The sequence below is a fragment of the Mya arenaria genome, chromosome 2 (assembly GCF_026914265.1).
Source record: "Mya arenaria isolate MELC-2E11 chromosome 2, ASM2691426v1".
In the NCBI taxonomy this organism is placed as follows: Eukaryota; Metazoa; Mollusca; class Bivalvia; order Myida; family Myidae; genus Mya; species Mya arenaria.
This window is the reverse complement of record NC_069123.1, coordinates 65845858-65862497: the sequence shown is the minus strand read 5'-3', so window position 1 is coordinate 65862497 and position 16640 is coordinate 65845858. Positions and strand designations below refer to the sequence as shown.

The window sequence follows — 16640 nt, the reverse complement described above, 5'->3', positions numbered from 1 at the left end:
TTAATTTATTTTCAAACGCTAAGCCCACTTCATGTAGACTAAATTACATTACGATTATATACGAATATGTTCAAATCACGTGATACAATTGAAAACGGTTATATTTTAAAAACAACAAAAAACAGAAAACATGCATTTTAACGAATTTTAGAACTGTTATTTACAATCCAAAATGTTTATTTTTTATTAGCGAACTGTTTTAAAAGGTAAGTTTCATTTTAAGAATAATAATTTTAATTGTCATTTGTTTGTCGCAATTACTGACAAAAGGTACTCAAATCAAATATGTTTACATCGTATACTATAAACACCACCATGATAGTGAAGCAGATAATCCGATATGATCATTAAAACATAATGTATTTGTACCGTATTGGTCACTTGATGAAGTGGAGTGTAAGCGAGGCATGTGGATATGAACAGGCCCAAATTTCTTGAGACTTCTTAAGCTTAACAGGCTTAAGTAGCTTATTTTATTTAGCTTAAATACTGACTTAAATTGATTTTTTCATAAATGAACAATGGTGTATTGTGATTATCATAGAGATAATTTCTATTTAAAGTATAAAATTTCTGAAAGAAGTTAATATAATGCAATAAATTGAAAACAAACAATAATGAGATTAGCTTAATCCTGTTATAAGGGACTTAAAAAGTTTGGAGAAATCGGGGCCAGATCACTTGAGTGTCACTTCCCTTTTTCCAATCAATTGGTTACTTGAGTTTCTCTTACAGGAATGTGGTTGGAGTGTGAGTGAGAGTAGATGTCTTGAATTCGGGCAAAGAAGATTCGTAAAGTAAGACAAGGTATATTGAAAACCTTGTACCACACTGGGCCAGTCCGGACAGCAAAAACTTAATATGAACAAACTGTGTTGAGCACCATTACATAATGGTTAAGATCTTATTTCAAGGGTCTGTGCCTTGCTGTTTCAGAGCTAAAAAAGTGTTGTTTTTTTACTTCAGACGTTATAAACGAAGGCCAAGGCATGCTTTGACCAGGGACAGCTTGGGCATGGTCACTTATGACAACAAAGCTAATATTTTATCATGTTGTTCAATTGGCATTGAAAAAAAACATTGAGGCTCCTCGGAAGAGTAAACATCGCGTCCCGCACTCAACCACCAATACTTGGGCCTGACATTTTGGGACAGGCCCTGATCCTAGTTAAGACCACACACACACGTACAACAGCATGCCAATAAGAATAAAAGTGTTCGGTTTACAGCCATAGTCAGGAGCGTAGCTCTTCCTCTATTCGTGAATGTGTTTGCCTCCACTTCTAAAAATTGTTTACCATGGTGCAATCAGGTGCATTCTGGTAGTTCGTATGTTCTTAATAAGGCTGTAGGCAGCTAGGCCTGCATACTTTTATAACCGTATTCCTGAAATCGCATCGTCAATTCGACATAACATTTTAAACTTTTGGCGAATTAATGCGCGCACGGTCGTATCAACCCCAGCGCGGTTAGAACTGCGCTGGTCACCGGCCTAATTTACATTTACATTCGCATCGAAAATACCTCGAGGGCAAAAGCTACTGCTTATTAATAAGCTTGCTATAAATAACGCTGTAATGAGTTCTCAATCTATGTTATGCGGTTAATATAGTTCGAATAAACTGCATTTTACGTAATATAACGCGATTGAAATGGTAAAATAAGCAATTATTTAATTATCTGCGAGTTACAGAACGTAATATAAAAAGCAGAATCCTGTAAACCTGTGTTTCGATTTTGCTTCGGCCGATGAATGATAATATCAGCATGTACAGTGTCGTTTAGAATAGAATGTGGGTCATCGTTTTCGGACAGGGATACTCCCTCTGCGAAGTTGTCAAAACCCGGAAAAATATGAATCATATCATGATGCAATTAAATGCTAATTAGGCGTTTAATATAAATTCATAATGTTTTAAATGAATCATTCATTTTATCCTACAAGCATTTTGTTTGTGTGTGTGGGGGGGGGGGGGGGGTATTTAGTTATTTCATGAGTATATTTTCTATGTTTTAAATGTCTTGACAATTTTTATTGAGATTCTTATTTTATGCTTGTGTTCATAAAATGTGTGTCGCATTAAACCATAATCTTGTGTAAGCACTTACTAACAACCTTTTAACCCTAAATAAATGCATATTATACATTTTTACCACTCTAATTAAATGGCGTAAAACGTTAAAAGGCTATCGACCTGCTACAATTTGTATCATAGTATCATGCCAAACGGAAAGTATGTGAATATTTCTCAGTTTGTCTCAGTAATTTCAGTCCAATATTTTGAGCATGATCAATATTTTTTTAAAAAGAACTGATATAAATGTGTTCATATAAATATGTTCATTTTTTCCACCAAAAATATACGTAGAGCGCATAATTAAGATACAAGTATGTTCATCAAACATATATATATAAATAATATGTGGGTTATTCGAGCCATAGGTATTTGGCGTTAAAGAAAGAAGGCTTTTACATAAACCTAATTAAAATGTCCAATGCATTTTGTTGGGATTCATTTAGTTGAGCTAACATACCCTGGTAGTAAATTAAGTCTGGTTTCAAGAGTAGAGTAGATTCTACTAAAATTTCCTTCATGCCTTATCCGTGGCAGTGCATTGTTCATGAATCCAAAGCTCCAGATAAGGGTTTAATATGATTTTGAGAATTACTCCCTACCTTATATGTAACGTTTGGCGTAGTCCACATTTCAAGTGACTTATACTGCATGATCTCATTAAGAATCAACTTTAAACTCTAAATGTGTTGGCGAAGGAAATTATGAGCAAGCATATACTATCTTTAAAAAATGATGGTGTTTTTTCGAGAACGTTTAGTTTAATTGAAAAAAATACCTTGTAGAATACATTTGCTGAGTGCAATGAGTGCAGTTGTAATTGTGGAAAGTTGCGTATTGATATAAGAATGTAAATGCAGGTATTAAGTTGATCATTTAATTGACTTACACAGCAGAGTATGTGTATAACTATAATACGGGGACACAAATCGTTATTCATATTTTTACTTGAATTATTTGGACTTTTAAAAAGGTACTAAATGGCTAAATAGCTAAGTACACGAGTCCTGCTTATTTAATACGACATATGGAAATTTCTTTGCTAGTAGTTTTTGCACAATGATGAGCTTGAAATACCAGAACTGAAAGTCTCTGACGTTTTGCCGAACGAGTGTTAAAAGGACCATAGTGAAAAAGTATGTTTACCATTACTTTGATTACTCTTTTAAAACTGGTTAAAGATATTATTTTAGCAAATGATGGTTTGATCAGTTTCGCAAAAATTTAAAACAAGTCTAAGAATTTGAGGACTGCTGTAGCATATATTGCAAGGTCGTACACTGAGGAGCTGGCCGAAAGGATAAGTATTGAAAATGTATCTGTTTACAAACTTTGACATTGGCTCTCCGATATGGGTGCCAGGTTTGTGCTTCGACATTTGAAAGTGACGACAATGCTAAAAAGGGCAATTATTATATTTTTTTTATAAAAATGAGTTATTTACCAGGCGGTTGAGCGGCATTGTTGTTTCGCACGAAACCCTGCTTCTTATCCTGGTCCGGAGTGGAACTATATCCAATCAAGGAAATATGGTCTTCTGATAACTTAATATTGCCAACGTTTAGGGGCCATTTTGAGTTAAAAGTAAACGGTTTCTAACTTATCTGAATGTGAAAATATATCACTTTATCAGTATGACCAGAAGCACATACTTTCGAGTTACTCTCGTGTACAATGCACAAAATACCCTTGACCAACAGTCACACCCAATGCTTTCTTTTTATAAATTTTATCGACATTTCATGATGTTTGGAGTATTTGTCACATTTCAATTTTAACATTAATTAAGTCACTGTGTATTCCAAATAAATTTAAACACGGCTTGCATAAACATATATCGTCATATACTCGACATTAAAGTCATGAGATAACGCGTTGTATTGTCTACATTCAAAAAAAATATTTCTAAGACACAACTTTTATGCTAATCTGGAAAATGTACACTCTTACTTACACTAATATAAAGGTGAACACATATCAATGAGTTTTTTACAGCGACTAAAAACTACATGATATGGGTAAAGGTTCTGGCATTAAAAGACAGCACGTTTACGATGTAACCATATAAACACAGTACAGCAAGATTGCTTATGATTGTTGGGATCACATTTTATTTGACCTGTTTTTAACAACAAAACTATTTTATGCAAATGCTCAGTTTAAGTTCCAACGGCAGGACATTCTCAGACGGGACACTAGTGCTGTCTCTTCATCGCTCAGTTCAGGGTTCAAGCGGTTAACTGTTGGATGTTTACAAACATTAAATTTGAGTATACTTAAATTTGGACTTTCTTAGGACATTAAACAGTAGAGAACTATTTTGCGACATTTTATGTGTTACAAATTTAGTAGAAGAGTAACTGACAGAGAATCTCATTTAAAAATGCACTCTCACTCCCACATAAGAAGTACCAGCATTTACCGAAACTGAGAAAAATAATGGTTGTTATGAAGGATACCGAGTTAGATATGAAAGAAAGATGCGGAAAACACAGAGTTTCCTTATTATGAGACAATAATTGATTACTGTCGGACCCACCAGTCATTCATGTTCAGTGCGTTCTAAGCTACTAAATACATGTTTACAATCCTATTATCAGCAATAAATAGTTTCCATAAATGCATAATAAAGCAAGAATAAAAAGTTTATCACTCAAAAGGTATGTTTGTCATACATATGTATGGGTTTACTTTTCATACGATTGTCACCATAATATGATTCAAAACTATTTACGTACATATATTTTTCAGTAATATACCATTTCGCAGTTCTTTTTACCGTTAAGGCCACAACAAATTGATCATTTATTCTACGGATTTTGCCCAAAAAAAGTAGGAGCGAGCGAGCGAAAAAAAATAAATACTTTTTTTTGAATTTAAGGCAAATCAGAGGCGAGCGCAAGGCGAAAAATTAAAAAAAAATTAAAAAGTATATTTTTTACCAAATTTATCATACAATTATGTCAAGAAATGCTTTTTAATTGCAAACATATGTTCAGTTATTAATGAAAAGGTTTTGATTGTATCACAGTGACATGAAAATCTCTCTCAATATTTAACAAATGGCAATAAGGTCCAGTGCTTTACTATTAACTTCAATTTAAACGTGGATTATTGTAAAGACAACATTCCTCATAGTAACATACAATTATTCGAAGACCAAAAAGAAAACTATTGTATTCATTCCGTAACTTACTATTACAAAAAAAAACATTTTAGACTTGTAAGAGTTATTCATGATTTGAGCATTTCTAAATATTGGGTCAGGTCTAAATTTGAACCTCTTGAAGCACATGATGAAATTGGTGTCAACTACTAGTGACTTTGACATTTCAGAAGATTGAAAATATAAATAACACAGAGAACATATCTAAAAAAGACACTGTGGATTAAATTGCGGGACAACATAAATGAAGCAGTATCAAAAAAATCTGCAAATGTGGCACTAGTCATTATATTAGAGCAGGTGGTGGAATAAAGATATTTCCCTTTAAAGAACCCGCCTTTACCCCGAACCTATGGTTTATAGGTCCGTGCCTTGAAAAAGAATATCATGTCGGCCTCCATAGCTTCAATGCCCATAAGAGGGTGAGAGTGGTCTAGTGGTATAGGTGTCCGCCTCTCACCTAAGAGGTTGTGGGTTCGATCCCCACCAGGGGTACTTTCTCATAGCTTCTCAAAAAAAGGACACAATACTGGTTTCTGCCCAGGAAACGGACTCGAGAGTGATTCTATAAGCTATCAGCTTTCGTCACAATCGAGCTAAAAAAAAATAGTATAAACCAATGCCCATAAGAAACAGGCCACTTTAATTACAGGCCATTTTATACAAATGGATCAAAGAAAACAAGTGGATAAAAACGAAGAATTGAGAAAATTAAAACAGTCATTTTACTTATAAAAGGTTTTATTTTCTGATTTTACTGATGTTTTTTTTTATACTGTCCATGTGGATGTAATGCACTAGTCCATTGTAACCACGCCCCAAGGTCCGGGGAATAGCGGGGACTTTGATTTTTAGTCCAGCCAACCCCGGGTATATCCACTGCATTCACCCAGCACTGTGGGGCCACCTGGAAGGTAAAAACTTGGCCCATTTACCCCTATACCCCAGGACCTGGGGGGGGGGGAAGGGGGCGTGGATTGACTGGTTCATAAATTCAATGTACAGGCTGTTTCTAAAACATTTACAAGTCCTACTATTTTTATCTGTTTATAACGATTATGATTATATGAAAACTGAGAAATGCATTTAAGAAAATTTAAAAAAATAACTCACCAAAACATGTTCAATTGTGTTAAGTCGTGTGTCCGTGTATTTTAATATAAGTTTTGCACTCAAAATCCGATTTAGTTATTATTTAACACAACATTTTGAGTACAAAATAATGAATTACTTAAAACACACATAGATAATTATTGACTTCGACGCTGTGAAACTGTTGCTGTTTACTGAAGACTGTAATCCATTGACTTTGACACTGATTTTCATTTAAAACGTGTATTTTACATTACGAAAACTGAAAGTAACCCGAAAATTAATACCGGAAATAAATAACAACGGTGCGTCCTGCAAAATATTCCCGACAAAAAAGACTGTCAACAAATATCGGCTGTTTTGCGGTTACCCGGACCTGATTTTGTCCTGACACGAGGAAATTTTGCTCGCAAAGAATGTAAAGCATGGAAATACCTTCAAAAAAGGCGAAGTTGACATTGAAGGATTAAATTCTTAGTAAAATAACTTCAGAAAATAGAGGAAATTCAGAAGTAAACAAAAAAAAAATAATATGCGCGGCCAAATAGTAAGTGCGGGCGCAAAAAAAAAGTTTTTTTATTTTTTTTTCGTTTTTCGAATTTTAGGTGCGGCAAATCCGACGAACAAATGATCAATTTGTTGTGGCCTAATAGAAACACACATACATTACATTAAAACAGTCAGCCATAATACTATTTTGTCCTAATTCAAAGCTATTGACGTACATATAACTTTTGCAGTTCTTTTCGCCGATAAATGAAACACATATATGATTACATGAAAACAGTCAGTCAACTAATCATTCACTATAAAGTTTATGCCGCTCAACTGCCTGGTAATAGTATTAACGCATCATTACGCGATGAACAGTTTTTCGTTTGCTAAACCGTTCTTTTTATAAAGAAATAAACATATATTAACTGAGCCTGTAACATAATAAAAAAAGGTATAAGATCAAAAAATAAATAACCTAAACCACTTGTTTTTTTAATGAATTCCGCAAAATTTGTTGACAACGGAATTAAAAAAGACTGTTATTTAATGACTAGTACGATTAGACCACACATTTTGGAATGGTTGCCGGCAGCATGCAGTCTTTACGCATTCCATATAGGAAATTGTTACCTTTGATTTATGTTTTTGTAGATACAGACTGGTCAATTAGTAGCGATTAAAGATTTTGGATACAGCTTTTGTATAAAAGGCCACATATTTTGTAGTCAACCTTATAAGTTTTCATGATAAAATGATATGTGCAGTGAAAAACATTTAAATCTGTGATGGCACAATACTAAAATATGTCAAATAACTGTTATGAATCACTATAGGTCCATGACTAAGATATATGTGCTGTATTTGGCTTGTAATGGTTCACTCTGAGCTTATTAGTTTTATCTGAGAGTTAGCATATGAACTTAGAATTGCCATTCATTGATCTCACGTAGTTGCGTCAGGACCGCTACCCTGGATAGTTAGGGTGGTGCAATTGTTCAATAAAACATTTTAAAATAAAACTATTATGATAAGCACTTTTGACATTTGTGTCTATAAACTTTTAAATAAAGTAACAAATGCAACGAAAAGTACAGGTCTTTCTTATATTTTGTAAAGTATTGCATTCACATCAACCTTTGGGCGACACAATAACACGGAATTTACGCATATTTCGAAACTATTTTTTTGAGGGAATTTTGAAATCTTTTAAATTGAACACAATTAAATTTTCTGTTAAAAAAAGTTTTGTTTTTCACATTTATGAACTCTTATCTTAAACATATAACTATGACAAGAAAATTATTAATCAAAATATAACTGTATCCCAAAGGTTGTTTTCAAAATATACACACTTTTTTGAAATTCATGATTTTTCCTAAAATGGTATTCCTGCTGATTAGTGCTTAATGACTGAACCTTTTTAAAGCGTTCAAAATCGTTTGCAAAATTGTTTTATTATTTAAAAAAATAAATTAATATAAAAAAACACAATTACTTTTGGGCGACACAACATATATCCTATGGGCGACACGAGTCTCCCAAAGGTTGCATCAAAGTTACCCAAAGGTTGGATTGTTCTAAATATATATATATATATATATATATATATATATATATATATATATATATATATATATATATATATATATATATATAGTATTTATGCACTGTGCTGTTTGTAGAGTTTTCTGCTGTTCTATGTTTCTTGTTTGTGATTTTGTGTTCTATGTCTTTGGCGTTTGCCCATTGCCACTAAACCGGGTTTATGTTTAAACTTATTGCTACTGAGCATGTTTCTGTAGCTTTTCGCATAAATATTGCGTCTTGAGTCTCAATCCGCCGTTCAATTACTTGAACATATCAAATAGTAAACCGGTTATCCGACGTTAGAACCCGACGACTTTCTGTCGTCTTTCCGATGTCCATGAGCCAGCTGGGATTCCTTTAATGCTACACATGGGGAGAAAATGTATATAATTGAAGTGATCCTTACTACATGAAAAAAGATTGATGCAGACCAGACGTTATAAAACTATTCATCTGCATGTATTCCTTAATCTCGCATTTCAACTTCGTCTGTGTTACAAAGTGGGCATATTCCACCAAGAGCGATAATACACTCGCCACAAAACAATGCATCGCACTCTCCGTTAATACTTTCCGTTCCACATTTCTTCAACACCACCCCTCCTTTCCCACCCTCCTGCTCGCAACAGGAACACTGCTGCTTACTTTTATTTGGTAAACATCTGTCAAAACAGGAAAGTTTTGACCTAAGCCAAGTGGAGAAACGAAGCTGGCTTTTCACCATGCTCTCTTTATGAGAAGACTTAACCTGCTGGCGTAGAAATTTCTGAAAGCCGGCCCGTCTGTGTCGAATAGTTTTGTGGAGGTAGATAACTCGAGCCTTTTCTTGCTCTGGGTAATAGTAAGCTGAGATTTTGCGACGAAGCCTCATGCCGTATCCCCTCAATATGACAAATGCAAGCGCTAACAGGTACAGCAGCAGTAGAAGCACTATGGTTGACCATTGGGGTGCTGAGGGGTTAGGAAGACAGCGGCTGAGGTGAAGGTTAGCGGTGAACCCTTCTTTGAGGTCTAAACCTTTAATCATTGTCTGGTAAAATTGTGCGAGTGGTCCCTCACCCTTAACAGCGATCTTGACGCGGCCTTGACCTTGAAATCCAAACTCTATCGACCCATGGGTTTTAATCAACTTCAGTACATAGTATAAAATGTAATCAAATAATATGATGACGGTACTGAAAACAACATGAAGAAGTACCTCTGCAAGACCAATTGTGCAGTATTTCCTTTCAAATTCATTCAGTTTGATTGAGCGGGTATTGACATATTTTGAGAGCTCTCTTTTTTTCAAAGGTAAAACAGAAGCTCTGCCGTTATCAAATTCAGTTGAATCGTGTGATCGAAATGCATTAGTAATGTAAAAGTTATCATAGCCATCTTTTGCTAAATAATTTTTCACATACCAGAATGACTGTGCAAAAATGAGGAGAAAGGAAACAGAAAGAACCTTTTCCAATATTGAGAAAAATGTCTCTAAGACGTTTGCCTTTTCAGCAACATCTTTATTTATATTTGCTTGGATTTTCTTTGCCGACTTAGATGAGTTAGCGTTACCCATGAAGTCTCCCTTCAATTCAACGTCTGCTGTGATAAACTGCATTGTGTTATCGATCGCTTCTCTGGAATAAAAACAAATGTTATATTGGTTTTTTTTTAATGTTCATTATTTCAAAAGTTCGGGACAACCATTGTGTCTACTTCGTAAAAAAAGGCTTAAAAGAGATGCGATATATAAATAAAAGTAGATTTACACGTTATTGTTACAATACCTTGTTTTAGTTGCCACATTTGATACGAAATTTTCTGTCGATTTCAACGGTTTACATACATCTTTTATTGCATTAAGATTGCTACACAAATCCCGGCAAATAACACTGTAATGATAAGAATATAGTAATATAGACAAGTTACTTAAGCTTATTTGTACGAACTGTAAACTTCAAAGCACAATTGGTAAGTGGACAATAGCACTGAGGTGGCTTCGTATATATTTTATTTGATTATTAAATGAAGCTGCAAAACAGTAAGTATTGTTATTAGTTAAAATTCAAAATATTACAAGTGAAAGTATCAGCCACCTTGGTTCTAGCATAATTAAGCAATTTTAAAAAAAATGCTTGCAAAAGTTTCTAGGATGCATACAATCATAATATTAGTTCAAACAAATACTTTTAAATGTGTACTTACTTTATAATATTACACGCGTCTCTACATTTGCGTAGTTGTTCTTCAATGGTTCTCACGCATTTCTAGTCAAGCATGGTGAAAAGATACATTAACAACACGTGCAAATGAATTTTGTTTCTTATAAAACCTTGAAAAAATACGTATGATAGTAAAAAGGAATTATACAAATTTAAAAAATAATAATGGGACAACCTTGTTTTGACCCCCAAACAATATTTGAAGCAGTTAATTAACCATTTTAATTAACATTGCTAACAATAAAAAAAAATAATGTTTATATATACGTGTACTTAAAATTTTGAATTTGCAATCTGTTTGATATATTTTACCTCGTAAATAATATTGATGCTCTCTGCTGCTGCAATGGTCTTGTCTATCTCATCTAGTTTAGTTTTTGCAATGACGAAAGCTTCGTTTGTATTTGTGATAAACGCCTCGAGTTCTTGTTTCTGCTTAGCAATGTATGAAGCCATATCTTTGACTGGTTCCGCTAATTGTCTTTGAAGTACGCGTGCTTGATCAGTAATAAGTTCAACAGTACACCCCATACTGCTGCCTGTTTCTTTAGCATTATGTACTATGTTTGCAATTGGTCCTGTTAACAGAAATCCAAATATTATGGACAAAAACAATGCCCGTCCCTTTCCTGTAAAGAAGTTGGGCAGCACGACTGCCATGATGCAACGGCAACGAGATGATAATGCTAATCCAAAGCAGATAAGAACAGTAGAAATGGCAACTATGATCCCAGCTTGAAGTGGACTGTAATTAAAACTGTATCGTAGAATGACATAGAAAAGACCTCCAATGACAAAGCCCGAGAGAGCACCAAAAACGGCTTTGATCCTCTTGTTTTCATCCCTACTGGTGTGGAAAAGCATATCCGTGCTGGCCTTCAGCTTAGTCAGTTTATCATCGAAAATGACGTGATAAATTCCTTCGTCCCTGTCTTTGCTAACAACTTTTCCACTCTGATGTTCGGATGTGCTTGTGGTAAATGAAGTTTCAAAAGATTCCTGCCAAGAAATGACCGAGTCAGCTCCAAATGACTTCTCCAAGTTGCTTTCCTGATTTATGTCAACGCCGTGTTTATCATTTGCAAACCGTACCTTTTGCACAGTACTATATTCCGTGCTAATCGCAGGATTGCCTTTCTTTTCACAATCTTTCCGGACCTGGTCATCTTTAAGAACAGTAAATATAAAGATTTTTACCACCAAGTGTAACTTTTATAAATACATGTAGTAAAACATGAATTCATTATTCTTTGCAGTAAATAATTAAACGACACGAATATTGATGTCCAGTCCAACGTTACCTGGTAACAAATGTACGTTCTACACAGCTATCTTAGAAATTCGTGTGAATAGAAACAAAGAAAATATACTTAAATCGAGTTCATGCATACATATTTTTTATTTAATTGTTGGAATCTCGCACATTAAATATTCCTTTTGGGCCCTAAGACTGACTTCATTATCACCATATTGTAAGCGTTCAATACCTTTAATCGGTTTAACAACTGAAGCATCCGCATCATGTACTCCTAATATAACCGAATCGTCAGATATTGTTGTATAGACCGGGTTTTCGACGGCGGAAGAGCTACCTGGATTTATGTAAAACAAAATAGTGCATATAACTACTGAAATGGGCATGTAGCCATACCAGCACAAACAAATAGAGATTGATAAGCGTTATCACTGAATACTACACTTATTTGAGATTATTGAAATTGATGATGAAGTTGATTTCGGCATCACGAGCGAGCCCGCAAGAGGAAGGTATATTCCCTCGCGTTCCGTAATGTCAAATCCTGCACAACATATGAGCATACAATGCTAAACGATTTTGAGGATCTGCCCACAGAATAATGCCACATCTTGCGTCCGGCCTACCGCTCTCTAAAGGATCTAGTACTTTTTAAAAGGCCATGAATACTGCGTACCAAAACGGCTACACACTCTAGCATGGGTAAGAACTTATAAGAGTAGTCAGTCTGTGGAGATATGAGAACGTGAGCTTATACTCACTTCCTTTCTGGTGAGAGACTGAACAAATCTTACAATTCGATTACCATATTTGACTTCTAGATTAAATTATGTTAGCATTTCTATACTCAACTATCTTGGTGATAATATTTTTTGCAAATTGATCCACAGGTGGCAATCTCAGTCATGGCGATATGTTTTGAATATGAGTATAAAGATAATAAGAAGGTTTTCCCAAACGTTTAAACAAATATAAATGGGCACATACCTGCATTTGCATCGGAGAGCTTGGATGGACAAATTCTTTCGCGAAATATATGTTAAAAATATTTAACACATTTAAGGCAATCCTATTTTTTATTCCATTTTTATGTTTTACAACATGATAATCGGGTCCAATTATTATGATAAGAACATAATTCAAAACATTTGATAGTTTGACAGTGTCTTAAAATGTATATTTAGTGGACATTTAACGAAAGAAGATATTTAACTCTGTGTTTTATCATAATCATTGGAACAGATATGAACTACATGAGTGAAGTTATATATCGAGAGGTGAATGCGAAAAGGTTATAATGGACATTAAATAAAGAAGAAGATAGAACTTTTTCGCTTTCATCCCTCGATATACATATATTATATTTGTATCACCATCGCATTGACACTGCCACCTATGTGGTGATACGGTGCATGTGAGACTAGTCTTATATTGTTTCTTTTTATCGTTGACTGAACTGCCACATAAAGATGAATACATTAGTTATTATTGTTTTCCTAGTTTAAATCATTGTACGAAACATACCCGTACCAGGTTCAATGCTGTCTTCGAGCCGCACACACTGAGCGGGAAAGACGCCCGTCTTGCGGGTGCTCCGGTTGTAACCAAGGTACCATGTGTCGTCGAGCGCGTGCACGGCCGAGAGAACGTCGCCTGCCTTGAGGTTAATGCACTTCTCCGTATCCGATCCGTCATAGTTCTGCACAGCTCTGTACATTTTGGCCCAGAATGGACATCTGAATTCAGTCAAGTCGGCCGCCTTTAAAATCTGTTATCAGACATAAAACAGCTGTAGCATGTACAAGTGGCGGAAGTGATCAATAAGGATATAATGATTTCACTTAAGATTAAAGGAAATGTATCGATTTAGATCCTGTTTTACAATGATTTATCATCAAACACTGTAACAGTTGTTCGACGTGTAGCGAAATTAAAATTAAAGAACTTTGTTTGCGAATATTTTATCTGGTTTCTGCTTTGAAGCTGTTTCCATTTTCTATATAAAAAAAATAATATCATTTTTGGAAATTACAATATTTATGCGAAAAGCTACAGAAACAATCACGCAGCAAAAAGTTTAAACATAAACCCGGTTAAATGGCACAGGGTGGGCCAAAGACATAGAACATAAAAACAAAAAATCACAAACAAGAAGCATGGAAGAACAGCACAAAACTCAACAAACACCACAGTGCATTTTATACACACTATATTTAAAAAAAACAAGGTATGTTTATCAAAGATACCGCATTTGAACGGTCAGTAAAATGTAAATTTACTGGGGGTTTAAACCAGTTTAAGTGCACAAACCTCACTCTTATCCCAACAATCTTAAATAAAGAAAAAGCGCAAAAGGTAAATCTTATCAAAGTATGCATTCACTTGAGGAAACTTAACAATAAAACAAACAATAATAAGCTAATAGGTAAACCTTAAGTACTTCTATGATAAGAGATCCCAACTCTATCTGCAGACGGAGGATTTCAATTCGGAGCACCTAATGCAAAAACGTTTCAAAGATACGATGCAGTCATTCTTAGAAACTATAAACATCCCACACAGTCTGCCTTATAAAATAAAAGGTTTAAAACTGTGTGATCAAAGAGTTTCATAATAAAAAGCATCATTGTACTAAAACTGGGAACAAAGAAAATATTATTAAAAATAAAAGCGACATGTATTAGCTTATCTTTCCTTCCAAATGATTTGAAAATGTAAAATATTTGGAGAAAATGAAGTCACATGCCAAAACACTCCGAGTCAGCCACAAAAGGTTTTAAAGGTCACACGAATTAGCAAAATCTTCATAAAATCAAAGGACTGAAAGCTGAGTTATGTACGGATGCTATATCCAACCCCTTTATTTTGTTTCAAGAATTTCTCTTCAAAAACTAGAAGGCAAGTACTCTTCAACATATTGCCTTGATATCCACGGTTTAAATAAAATCAGCGATTTAAAACTTCTATTGTATCTGATATAAGATTATAATGACCATTAACAACTTTTGAGAATGTTTTCCTTAATTTATAATATATGAAACCCTGTTTTAGAAGTTTTTCCGTCATAAGTTTACTGCGAGAGCTATTTTTTTGTCATCTGTACATATTCTAGCAAATTTTATCTACTGTGCAATAAAAACACCATATGATGGTAAACTAGGAACATCTCCATCTGAAGAAGGGTAATTAATTATTTTAAAATTAAACATACAAGCCAAGGAATGAATCAAAATCAATTTTATACCGCATGAACTCAAATGACAATTAAACTAGGCAATACAGTTAAAAAGAAAGGGTTTTATTTTCTTCTGAGCGAATGCATTTCGAATAATCAAAACTTTGTTTGAACAATGAAAAATATAATTAGGAAAAAAAAGAAAAGAAAAACACAATCAAACAATAAAACCCATATACCATATACATATAGTACACACAGTTAACAAATTAACAAACCTCAAACCTTTATATTTCACATACTACAACACACAGTAACACAACATATGATAAACACAGTGACACAGCAAATAAGACATAAGGCTATGCAAAAAAAATAACGATGATGAAACTATCATGATACATTTTGGCAAAATCGGCAACGTTTAAAAGCATTTCACGATAGCATACATGAAACTAAAATGATATATTTTGGCAAAAAACGGCAACGTTGGAACACACGAATATAATATAGCAAAACGAGTCCGCTAATGGAACATATTATTGGTATATGTACGCATACATTGTTTATCACCATAATATATCTGAATACATTCTGTCGCGAGTCGTCAAAGTAACTGTATAAAATATTGCCATTATCATCATCATCATCATCATCATCATCATCATCATCATCATCATCATCATCATCATCATCATCATCATCATCATCATCATCATCATCATCATCACCACCACCACCATCATCATCATCATCATCATCATCATCATCATCATCATCATCTTATTAAGTAACCTAGAATTCCATATTATCTTTCATAAACAGATTTTACAGTAGTACATCAAAGGAATGGAATTTCGAATGCTCTGGTTTTAATCAATGAAGAGGCCAAGGATAAAGTATTCAAGGAATTTATTTGGTATCTCGATTATTTTTTACCAGTGTTCTACAATGTTTCTATGGCGGCTTTTTACCAAACAATTCATGGGTATAGGAATCGTGCCTTTGAACTTGGTCTATTTTTAAATTTTCGACTGAGCTGTCCGGGTAGTTTCCATTGTGTTATTAGTAGAAACAAATCATATAAGTTTAATACTACGTCTGTAGCTAAGTTTTCCACGAACACATGTGGTTGATATTTAACTTTCATTTTGAATATCCTTGTCAAATTTGTTCTAATATAGATTCAACTACTACTCATGCAACGTCTACGACTTGTGGTGTGTTTGCAATTGAAATTGCGAATTATTGTGAAATTAATGAATTGCCCCCACTTTCTAATATACATGTACATAAAACATTAAAGCTCCACTCCCACAGATTGAAAGTTTTGACAACTTTTTTTTATTTTTTGTCTTGAAACGAGCCAATTTTTGCGAAAATGCATGGAAACCAGTTATATAAGACTGCTGACAAATCTTAGATCGTAGATGCTTATTTTAAAGTTCAAAAAAATGATGTTTTATACATTTTTCTTAAACCGTTAGTAACGGTTTAAGCGATAAAACATTAATTTTCGAACGGAAATATGAAAATCTGCGATCTGATCTTTTGTCAGCAATCTTTTATCTCTGGTTTGCAGATATTTACG

At 34.1% G+C, this 16640-nt stretch overlaps 1 protein-coding gene across 3 annotated transcripts; it reads right to left on the bottom strand.

Moving 5' to 3' along the window:
- Positions 1-8495: 8495 nt before the first annotated feature.
- On the bottom strand, positions 8496-15387 carry LOC128243092 (DC-STAMP domain-containing protein 2-like). Of its 3 annotated transcripts, none has more exons than XM_052960620.1 (7): positions 15328-15387; positions 13399-13642; positions 12107-12211; positions 10932-11785; positions 10603-10664; positions 10185-10289; positions 8496-10034 (listed from the first exon to the last, which is right to left on the bottom strand). In XM_052960620.1, the coding sequence occupies exons 2-7, from the start codon at positions 13589-13591 to the stop codon at positions 8882-8884; spliced, it is 2472 nt and encodes an 823-aa protein (XP_052816580.1). In that variant the 5' UTR covers positions 13592-13642; positions 15328-15387; the 3' UTR covers positions 8496-8881. The 3 variants fall into 3 exon arrangements, with proteins under 3 accessions (XP_052816580.1, XP_052816598.1, XP_052816589.1); XM_052960638.1 differs by having other exon boundaries at positions 13405-13642; XM_052960629.1 differs by having other exon boundaries at positions 15335-15383.
- Between the last annotated feature and the right edge of the window lie 1253 nt (positions 15388-16640).